This window comes from Saccoglossus kowalevskii, chromosome 9 (genome assembly GCF_978046115.1).
Source record: "Saccoglossus kowalevskii chromosome 9, keSacKowa6.1, whole genome shotgun sequence".
NCBI lineage: Eukaryota > Metazoa > Hemichordata > Enteropneusta > Harrimaniidae > Saccoglossus > Saccoglossus kowalevskii.
In genome coordinates this window covers 21,208,599-21,220,701 of record NC_140649.1, presented here as the reverse complement: position 1 = coordinate 21,220,701, position 12,103 = coordinate 21,208,599, and the positions used below count along the sequence as shown (strand labels likewise).

The following is a 12,103-nucleotide window of genomic DNA, read 5'->3' as shown; positions in this document are numbered from 1 at the left end:
TCTTTGAAAGAACCGCAAATACAACGAGTGTGTGTGTGGCCTGGCATCACGTCTTGTACATGTACCAGTTACTAGGCAGCCGTGTTTGCTAAAATAGCTGTATGATCAAAATAACGCCATAAAAGTTATTTGTGTGCCTGGAGGTTCCAAACTGCCGAGGGCATAATAAATTATGTCTGAATTGGTGATTGATGCATGACGCTAGTCAACACAAACAAACTGCTTTTCTGACTTGAAAAACAATCACTATTTGCGCCCAAAAAAAAATGTCAAATTTTCCATTTTATAACAGAATTTTTAACAAATTTATCATTTTTGTGTCCCTACTACGGTAGTTAGTATCAAACATATATTCCATGATGGACAATAAACCAGTTTTAGCAACACTGGTCAGTTGGCTAAAAATAATATTTGCCCATTTGAGCAAATTAGTAGGCTATTTTAAAATAGATTTTTGTGTTTTACTGTAAAATACTTTATTGTAGCTGGAATTAATTTTTGCTGAAAAAACTTTTTTGGGGTTTTGTATGGAATTTATTTTCACTGATTTTTGACAAGTTGAATGTAAAATATAGGAAAAAAGGTATACTCGCTGGATTTTATTTACAATGAATCATTCCTTTAGCGAAAAGAGTGAAAATTAATTACTTTACAGTATTAATCTCAGTAATTGACAACTTGTACCACATTATATCCATTGGTTTTCAGGTGATATACGTTACTGCATAGAAATCTGATCGGAATTCACCAATGGCGACTGGCAGAGCATGTGGTTCCTGTTGTAAAATGCTCAAGGCTTTAAAAACTGCAGGATAATACTTTAACAAGGACAGTTGAGGATATTCGAATTACAACCATTGTGATGATATACTCATATGCAAATTAAATTATATGTAAATTAAACCCCCAACCATATGCAAATAATTCGGCATGCTCAAGGGTATACCAATCAGGCTAGGGAGAACTCTGCATAGGGGTCATTATATGGCATTGTACCCTAGTCTGGCTACTTCATTGTAACATAGTCTGGGTCCCAATAATGATGTGCCTAATCTTTATAAATACTTTGGTTCAAAAATGCCTGCACTATCTGCAAACCACCCACAACATATACCATATTTGTCTTCAGTTAAGCGCCACCTTCAATTAGGCGCCAGAGCCAAGAAAACATCGAATTTTACACCCCAATTATGTGCCAGAGAGTTGAAATTTTGGCATGTAATGATCGTGAATTGGGCGCCGGTGGATCGACTATCGGTTACCGGTTAGTAGCGATAGACACGATCGCGGAAGTCTCTCACTGCTACTGTACTATGGGCTTTTATGCAAAAAATTTGGTTTTGTTTCTAACAAATTTTAAGAAATCAGTCTATAATCTCTTGAAACATGTCTCTTTGGTCTACTGTAGATGTAGAAAATATTCGCATGGTTTTTAATTTAGTGAATTTCGCAGTAGGTCCATAAACACAAAATTAAAACTATGCGAAAATGTTCCGTTTCAAATGAACTGTTATCACAGAAAACAATGTTAAATTATTCTTTAAATGCTCAATTTAACTTTCCAATAATAACTAATTTCTTGATTTGAAAAAAAAAAAATCATGCCGTTTTCCCACCAAAATCAAAGCCAAAAGATCGCAAACATCAACAAATCTCCTCTGTGTTGCATTGATACATTATTTAAATGAGCTATGGTAATTTGATCATGTTGGCATCATCTATCATTTTGATTGGTTAATTAACGACTTGACCTATCAGGTCAAAGAACACGAAGCAAGAAGCATGGCAGATATCGAATCCCATCAAGCATTTACATGCGACTGAAATCATTTGCTTACGATGAAATTTAGGTTGAATTTTACTTACATTTTATTTTTTGTACGATATTATAACTACTACTGAGTAATAATGGCAACTGCGGACTGTAGCATGATCGGATTTCGCTACCGTGATCATTTACTACTAAGCGATGCATTTGTCTTTTATTTTTCTGTTGATAGTACTGCAAACTGTCACTGCTTCCTAAAGGATGATACTTTTTGTATAATATTCTAGACTGTCTGAAAACAGTATTTAAAATAAAGGCTACAGTGACTAAGATGGGACTGTAATGTAAAATATTGCCAATAATGTATCACCAGAATGGAGCAAGAACAATGGCTTGATGAAACACAGTTACCAGTACTAGAACTGGTGCTTGAAATAAGTGCCATTTGAAACAAAGTTGTCTAAATTTAACCACAAATAATGCCACCATGAAATGAAAGTGCAACAAAGTGGTGCCTATAACTGAATAAGGTAGAATGTAATGTGTAGAGCTTTCAATGTCTTAACTAAATCTGTAAATAGAGAAGGTTAAGAACCTGATGTATTTGTTTCTTAGACAGCTTCACTATTCATATGAGCAACATTTTGTAATGAAATGTCCAGCTTACAGTCACCACAGGGACAAATTATTCCTGACTGCACAAAATAAAGTTCCAAATTTTGATAAAGAAAGTCAGAATAAATTCATATTTATTCTGGGAAACCTTAGCTGTCTTCTTAAAAAACAGCTATGAAACAAAACAGCAACAACTATCAGTGTATTTAGGTTACATTTTGTGTTCATTTCATATTCTGTATTCACCATTGGCTGCAAATTGTTTTTATTTATTCATATTTGTTTTTGATTTGTTTTATATTTTTAGAATAGGTTTTTTTTTTCTTTTTAGATTTATAGTTTTTAAATTTCTTTCTGTAAGACCCTTTTTATCCTTTCCTAAGGATTTTATGCGTCTAATAAAATATATTATGAAGTGTCTAATTGGACTCCAGTTTTCAGCATGACACATTTTATGCAAATAATGATAAGTCAAAAATTAACTGGACAAAGCCAGAGACCAAAAATTGGTACAAACCTGTTAACCACAAAGATGGTATTTCAAAAACCTTTTAAATTTTGAGTAACCAAAAATCAAATCAGATAATGATGGCGACCCACAATTTATATCGATTTACATCTGAGGTATTGACAAAAGTTACTTATTGTCTTCACAACTATGAATCCCATCATGCATTGCTGTTCGAATTGCTTCATGTGTGCTAACACAACTTAGGAAATGCATAATGTTTAAAGTGCAGGGAGTTCTGTTGTCAGAAAATTAGCTTAAAACACCATACATCATTTTATCAAAAATAGCAACTACAAACTCACCATATTTTGGGGGTAAAACAGTCAACTAAACAGAAAATACTAAGGGCCTCTGAATAACTGTCAGATACTATATTTCAGCTGCAATTATTTTTCGTTGGAAAGACGTTTTTGGGCGTTTTATATGGAATTTATTTTTCACTGATTTTTGGTGAGTTGAATGTAAAATGGACAAAAAAGAATAATTTTCGCTGAAAACTTTTTTGGTGTTTTGTATGGAATTTATTTTCACTGATTTTTGACTAGTTGAATGAAAAATAGAAGGAAAAAGGTATATTCGCCGGATTTTATTTTTAAATTAATTTCAAGCGAAAATAAAGTATTTTACAGTATGCTAAACACAAAATTACAACAGAATCTATGGAACTGTCTGCTTATTGGCAAACACCTCTGTCACATAGATTTTGTGAAACTTACAGCTGTTGCATTTATTACATGTCAGAACACAAATTTTGCAGACGATACAACTTTTATAATTATCACTAGACAATTTGTCTTAATCTGTTCCTGTCATTTTGATTCTTAATTAATAGCATGAATTTCCAAGCATTTTTGACCAATTTTGTATATAACATTTTTAGGTTATGTTTGTGTTGATAACTTTACTATTTTAAAATACAATGTTGGTTTTGGCTGGCAGGCAGGCTACACGTGTAATATAAACTATTTAAAGACCGCGAGTGTCACGATTTGTCAATTTAATAGCGCTTGCAGAAACATAATTGTGCGTAAGTCACTTTGACTCTGTTTTTTTAGGACACCGATGAAATTTCACGATTTTCACCGACTCCAAGACTTTCGTGTATTTTGTATCTCTCGAAAAGTAAAGCAGTTTACTGTATTAATTATGAATGATTTGTGAATTAAGTGCAATATACAAAAAATATTTACTATGAATTCCATAATTTTTATTTAACACAGATTTATCACAAAACGCAGATTAATCACACAAAAAAAATCATCATTATTTTTATATTGTATTTATTCACCCATGTAATTGTATAATAAAACAGTATCAACATTAGGGATGAATATAGAAGCAACCTTTGACAAAACAACCCTCTATCCTACTACGAGTATTAAACTCAATAAGACTACTGTAAAATGACTAATTTTCACTGGGTTTAAATTTCACTGATTTACCATCTCAGGCATATTCAGTGGATTTTAAATTCACATTTTTATCATTTAGATAATGTGTTCTATGCTAAATTTTACATATTCAATGGGTTTTAATTTAGCGCATTTTGCAGTCAGCGAAATTATCAAAATTAAAACCCAGTGAAGAATTAACCCTTTTACAGTATAAACATGTTTGTTGTATATTTCCTCCAATAATTCTGCAACATCGCCACATTTAAATAATTTGATAACCACATTCTTTTTCCTTGGCAAACATGACTATATAATTAAGACATGGCTGAATTTCATGGGAGTGAGAGATTCAGAAATACTATTTCTAGAAGTAGTCTATACATTAATCACCATGACTGAAAATTAGGACAGTTAGTAATGTCTGGGGTGGTTTTACAAATAACCAGGCCAGTTCAGTTAACAGTTTGTGTGTCCAAAGTACAAAGGTCAAGGTCATATTTTACAATGCAAAAATACCCTGATCTTTTTTACCCCCCCCCCCCCCCCCTCTCATGCATTGGTAATGCGTTCTATACAACAATGGAACCTGGTATTTCAAGTATTTTGTTTGTGGGCAGACTAAGTAGCCTTTCAGACAGAGCAAGGGTGAAACTAGGCGGTGGATACAAATGCCTTCTACACAATATGAACGAATCAAAATATCTCAAATATATGTTGTTGTTTTTTTTTTTACATCGAGAAACTAATCACGTGAAACTGAATCATACATTTGCTAGCGTCTATCCTGACTGCATGTTTCTTTTGGCTGCCATCCAAATGGGGAGAACAACGGTATATACACTAAACGCGACTATAAAGGAAGTTGTCGAACTCTGGATGAACAAATACTCTATGGAGCTGCTCGGAAGGAGAGACGGCGTACAAATAGCTTTTATTCCTTACCTGTATTGGAAACTTCCTGCGATGGTTTGGCGATAGTAGGCAAGAATGCGATTGGAACAGAAAGCCCAGTGACAAGCTCTGTAGAAGTGCCATTTTCATCATACGGTGGTAAAACTGAGCCAAAAAAAAAAAAAAAATTAGTCATTCATCGCAGCTGTGTTTTATATGCATAGAGATTTAACAACTGGTACATATCTATGGCTGTTGCTAAAACAGTATCACATATCAGTTACAAACAAATACATCTATTTATTCCACAACAGTGTTACATTATTATGTACATTTGAATTGAAGACTAAAATTGAGCAAGATAGTTTCCGGGGCTGTCTCCCCATTATAAAATTTATACAGTCCTTTCAGAAAGACCAGTTTTAATTGAGAATGAAAGGAAATTTAATTATTACAAAATTAAATGCATGGTTTGCGTCTTTTTAAACCAGAGTAATTCTACATATTTCAAAAGTTATTTCGCGTTAAAATGTCCCTTCCCCCTGATAAAAATTTTTATTATCAGCTATGCAAATAAAGAAACAACTAATCATGTCAACAATTTGCTTTCAAAAATGTATAAGTTATAAAGTTGCATGTTCTTGTAAAACATAAAAAAAAAATCATCTTTTCACAGATTGCATGCTCCCATTCATTTTCAGTGAAAAAAGACAATGTGAAATAGACTACAAGTAACACGATCTTTAAGTTAATACTACTAGCCTATGTACTATATTTTTTTCTTGATAATGACCATAGCCACTTGTTGAATCACTGAGTTTCTATGTCACACCCAAACTCTACAAGTTAACTTAACCATGATACATCTACAAATAAACTTGGTCTATAATGCTTGAGAACAGGAAATGAGTCTTTTGGGTGTACACTGTTGTTTAGAGTAGGTGGTCTGAATCCATGGCACCAGGGAAGCCCTACCCCTAACAAGTTGTACCAGGGAAGCCCTACCCATTACAAGTTGTACCAGGGAAGCCCTACCCATTACAAGTTGTACCAGGGAAGCCCTACCCATTACAAGTTGTACCAGGGAAGTCCTACCCACTACAAGTTGTACCAGGGAAGCCCTACCCATTACAAGTTGTACCAGGGAAGCCCTACCCCTTACAAGTTGTACCAGGGAAGCCCTACCCATTACAAGTTGTACCAGGGAAGTCCTACCCATTACAAGTTGTACCAGGGAAGCCCTACCCATTACAAGTTGTACGAGGGAAGCCCTACCCATTACAAGTTGTACGAGGGAAGCCCTACCCATTACAAGTTGTACCAGGGAAGCCCTACCCATTACAAGTTGTACCAGGGAAGCCCTACCCATTACAAGTTTTACCAGGGAAGCCCTACCCATTACAAGTTGTACCAGGGAAGCCCTACCTATTACAAGTTGTACCAGGGAAGCCCTACCCATTACAAGTTGTACCAGGGAAGCCCTACCCATTACAAGTTGTACCAGGGAAGCCCTACCCATTACAAGTTGTACCAGGGAAGCCCTACCCATTACAAGTTGTACCAGGGAAGCCCTACCCATTACAAGTTGTACCAGGGAAGCCCTACCTATTACAAGTTGTACCAGGGAAGCCCTACCCATTACAAATTGTACCAGGGAAGCCCTACCCATTACAAGTTGTACCAGGGAAGCCCTACCTGTGCTCTCGCTGTCGCTCGCAAATGTCGTAAATTACGAAATTTGGACAAGATTTACGAACAAAGTAAATATATATTAGTAGGATGTACTAACACCTTTCGTACAATATACCCTTTGCAAATCGCCCTCATTTAATTGTCAAAACTCCACTGTGATCATCACGCGTGTTACTACGGTTTGAGTGATTGCCATTTTAAAGTTAAACAATGTTCCGTTACTTCTAAGATTGCAACAATTGTTACATGGTGATCGCGATCAACACAGAACTGTCATCGCACATGCGTAGTTTAGTCGACATGCGTTTCAAGATACCCCACGACATTACTCTCAGTATGGGACGGTTTAATGTTGCCCTGATCAAACACGTGATTTGTTTATTTATTGAAAATAGAGACTACGTCAAAAAAGAGCAGACAACTGCTCGACGAGTATTTTTCACGACGAGATGGAGAAACCGCTAAATCATGTTCAGAACCAGAAACCCATGGGTGTCCTAACCCTGACAGCACCAAGAAACGGAAAGTTGATCGTACTGCAGCACGATTTCAGAAATAATGGAAGGTGAGACAATGTTAGCAAATCGATGGAAACATACTATAATTTGTGTAACGTTCTTACCGGGCATTCTTAGCATTGAGATCGAGTTATAAGACCGAAAGTTACTTTAGTTACTTTTTCACTTTAAATCTGAAATTTTGATGAAAATAAATAGTCATTTTGTGTCACCATAAACGTCGATATGTGGGTTTGCATGATGAGCACGAGAGATTACTTCATAATAATATACAGCTTTTTGATTGGTATAGAGTTTTTTTCTGTGGGAGAGAAATTCCCTGTGAAAGTTTATTCACAGGATTTAACGGCCCAAATATGTCCAGTGCAGTAATATACTATTTTTTTTTGTGACTCTAAAATTTTATGTCCACTATTTGCAGGATAAATATTTTATAAGAAATGATAATAAAGATAATTAGAGCTTAATTTTGTACTTACTAGTGCCAGTGGTATTTATTCTTGAGCTTAAGTTATTATTTTGTTTATTGTGTTTATAATTGTTTTATGTGGTAATATATATCAAATTTCCGATTTCTTTAGATTACTTTTCCTTGGTTAGAGTATAATATGGATACTAAAGTAATGACCTGTCAGTGGTGCATTAAAAGTGGAAAGAATTCATTCACCAGTGGATCTGACTAAAGATTACTGCACAAATCATGCCAGAATTGCTGACCACAAATATGTCAAAAATGACTTGTGTTCTAGGCAGTAAACTTAGTGAAGTTTTGAATGATGAATATTTTTCCCACTGTTAACAATGTAAGCTTATCATGAATATGTTTAATTAATACTGAGTTATTCAAATAAAGGTTCTGGTGTCTACATTGCATATTTTGTTGTACCAGGGAAGTCCTACCCATTACAAGTTGTACCAGGGAAGTCCTACCCACTACAAGTGCCACCAGGGAAGTCCTACCCACTACAAGTGCCACCAGGGAAGCCCTACCCACTACAAGTGCCACCAGGGAAGTCCTACCCACTACAAGTGCCACCAGGGAAACCCTACCCACTACAAGTGCCACCAGGGAAGTCCTACCCACTACAAGCGACACCAGGAAAGCCCTACCCACTACAAGTGGCAGCTAGGACACCCTACACCAACGAGTTTCAAACCATTAGCAATTTGTTCCTACATATAGCAATTTGAAAGTAAACACGTAATTGCAGTTATTAAATAACATTTTATTGATTGCATACACATTGAGACAATGCATCTTATTGAACTTTATGTAGGCACAGCGAATTGTAAATGTCAGCCCATGATATAATCGATCTTTATAGTCATAGAATAAGATAGTGCTGATGAAAAATGTCTCAAATTATCATTCTTGATAGTACGGTATCTCTCTCAGGATAAACTTAGAACACCTAAGGCAACATAAGATTGTGATGATGCGAGTCCCATGCGGCGAAATCAACGTGTGTACAATATTTTTTTTTTTCACATGAAATTCAAACATTCTTTGTGTGTGTACCTTAATCTAGCTATAAAACTAACAAACCAACACAAAAAATGTAGGAACTTAGCGATTGGTTGCAGGGCATAGGACTATAGTAATGAACCAGCGCAAAGGGGCAATCAACACACAGTTTAGGGGAAATACTCAATCAATTTAAAACATATACCCCTGTAAAAAAAAAATTTCCTATTAAAATAACTGTAAAATTCAAAGGTTCCTTCGTAAAACATTCCAAAAATACACACAAGTTGTTAAATTTATTTATTAGTTAGGCAAGGAAAAAAAAAAACTTTTGTTTTTTGTTTTTGAACACCTGCCAAAAAAATATTTCTGGATTATCACCAATAGCAACAAGTTGCATGTAATCTGTAGTGAAAATGTGTCTCATTAGTTTCAAGCAAAATTTCTGTGTATATCTTGTTCTAGTTGCATCCACAATCTTTTGCAAGTCATATCCAAAAATAAATAAACCGACTCACGAGCTCATTTTCAAATTTCAATGATAAGAGAAACAGATTTTTTTTTTTCTTGCCTTAGGGCAATTTGTTCACCGTGTGACCATAAGATACCAGTATGTATGAATCAACCGATGTGAGTTGATTCGGTAATTGCCGACTGTTGGGTTGCCAACAAACATTATAATATAGGCGTATCTAACTACAGAACTTATCAAACTAGTACAGTGTAAGTGTATTGTGAAATTTGTGACAAAATAGATGTTGACATCCCCTTACAGAATGTCGTATTGTGAAGTGATAAGAATCGACTTGTCAATCGACAATAATACAATATATTCCCCTCCATGCAATATGGTCGCCGACAAATCGCAAATAACAGTTGGGTGTGTTGTATTTGTAAAGTTCACCATATTTCCTGTGACACCAAGTGAAGCATACACAAACAAAACTATTTAATAAGTCTTGAAACTGTGCACCTGCAGTTGACAGGACTCGGACGAGCAAATCTGTTTAATGACACTGTTAATGAGGCATATTATACATTAAATTATGATTTTTGATGATAGGTGGTCTATTAGTACTTTTTAGAAGTGTTCTCAGTTTTTTTTTTAATAATCATCTTTTTGATAATGTGCCAGTCAATGTGTGGGACCATTGTCCAGAAGGGGCAACACATAAAGCATCCCTACAGACTTTTCAGTCAGAGCACCAACATATGCATATTAGAATTCTCTTCCTCAAGGAGGGGTGGCAGCTTTAAACTTTCAGGCACAAAGAAAAATGAACAAGACAAAAAGTGCCATTGGGATTGTGCGAGTTAGTTTGCTCCAGCAGTGGAGAACTTGAAGATTATTCATTTTTTTTAAAAAGGTTAAATACTAAATAACGCTCACTACAAGCACAAGCTTTCTTAGTTACGAGAAAATTTTCCAGACATCTTCAATTATTTTTCGTTGATAATTTATAATATTTGAATAGAACTATTGATGAAAACTCAGTACGTTATTAATTACAATTTATATACTAGTACACTCAATCAAGATGGTTGAATTTGTGGAATATGACAGCTTTTATCGCCAAGGTCTCCAGAAAAGCAGGTTACATGTGGTTCAAAAATATACCCACTACTGGAATGCAAGAGTTGGTTTTAGTACAAAACAAGCCATTGTGAGAAGAGGGAGATTCGGGTAGCTGATGGCGGATGTTCTTTTCTTGAGAGTACAACATGTCTGGGTGCACGCATGCACCGGTCTGATGACATGATACTGTTCATGACGAGGTCGTGCCCTTCAGACACGGAAGCTTTGGTGCGAAAACAGAGCTCGAAATACACCTGAAATAAAACCTCTACCCTATTTTAGCCATGAAAGCACATAACGATGTCTAGACTCGAGGTTCCTGCAACTTTATATCGGCAATATTTGCTACATGGTTTAAAATAATCATTCATAGCGTAGTGTAGTGTAACATGTGGGATCATTGTTGTTGTTCCTCATGAGCGAGTACGCCATTTTGCATACGAGACCACCGGATGGGTTGGGAACCTCACTTCCCCTCTCAAATGCTCACTCCTTCAATTATTCGATATCAAATAAAAACCACCTGAACGATTAAATGACTACTTGCAAAGCCAAGAATAGGACAGGAAAACGGTTGTTAGGGCATCACGGTTTTCCCGCGATTTCCACTTCTGGTAAACAAGTTTACGAGATTGGCAATTTGCCAGACCGAATGATGTGGTGAATGAAACTCACAAACAAGTCTACAAAATCGTACCTACCTTCGTTATTACTGCAATCGACTTGCGTTAATACAATAAGAAAGGCAACTAATACCCTCCACTGGGCTGCCATGATATCCACAGCGGTAAATCCAACATTAAAACAGAGTAAATTCAGGTTTAAACTCACGACAAACTATGTTAACTTCAGCGTTGCAATTACTACGTAAACAATATAGTCAGGACCATCGACGGGACAAACAACACAACTTGACCTCATTTTCCGCACTTATGGCCGTCGCCATTCCGATCTCTAGAATCAACGCAACCGAGAAATGTCCATCCTCTACACCTGTCGTAGAACTAAATGCGTTTAAAACCAAATGGCGCGAGAGCAGGCCGCTGTTGGTATCCTGTGCGACCTCAGTTTTTCTCAGTTGGAAATGAAAACAATACTTTGGTATGTAGCGCTGAATGAACAAACACTCATAATAGACGTGGCGGTAAAATACTTTGAAAACAGATCGGCCCTCATTTACATTAACTACTCGTACTCCGCCTCCTAGACGGTAAACAACTTCAGAACGTGGCCCAAATAACGAATTGTCACAGAAGTAGCTCGGAAATGTCCAAACGTGTAAAATGGCACCTGTCAGTCAAAAAGAACTGCAAGCTTTTTGACTTCAGATCGCGCGGTTATCTATGACGTAAATGCGATAACTTGTAGCAATGTCATAACGACCGTGCCAATAAAAAGTAGCGATAATCTAAATAAATTACATTTTTTTTTTTGATGGGGGTATGGGCCAACTTTTAAGGTTAAACATAAGTTTCTCCATACTGCAAAAAATATAAGTCCATACTGTGACAATCGGTAATTTTTCCACAATAAAAACATTCCCGTCGTTATCTACAAATTTAGCTTAATGGCATGCGATGAAGTCATATATTATCCTGCAATTCGTTTCTATAAATTGTCATTTTACCATCATTATATGCAATTCCCTTCCCGCCCAGTTCGAATAAAGCTGG

At 35.9% G+C, this 12,103-nt stretch overlaps 1 protein-coding gene across 1 annotated transcript in view; it reads right to left on the bottom strand.

Moving 5' to 3' along the window:
- The window catches only part of LOC100374244 (muscle, skeletal receptor tyrosine protein kinase-like), a 28,902-nt gene extending 17,141 nt beyond the window's left edge, over window positions 1–11,761 (bottom strand). Inside the window, exons 1-2 of the mRNA XM_085503992.1 lie at window positions 11,132–11,761; window positions 5,231–5,344 (exon numbers count right to left, since the gene is read on the bottom strand). Coding sequence (XP_085360118.1) covers window positions 5,231–5,344; window positions 11,132–11,204 — 187 coding nt within the window. The 5' untranslated portion in view covers window positions 11,205–11,761. The remainder of the gene's footprint in view (window positions 1–5,230; window positions 5,345–11,131) is intronic.
- Between the last annotated feature and the right edge of the window lie 342 nt (window positions 11,762–12,103).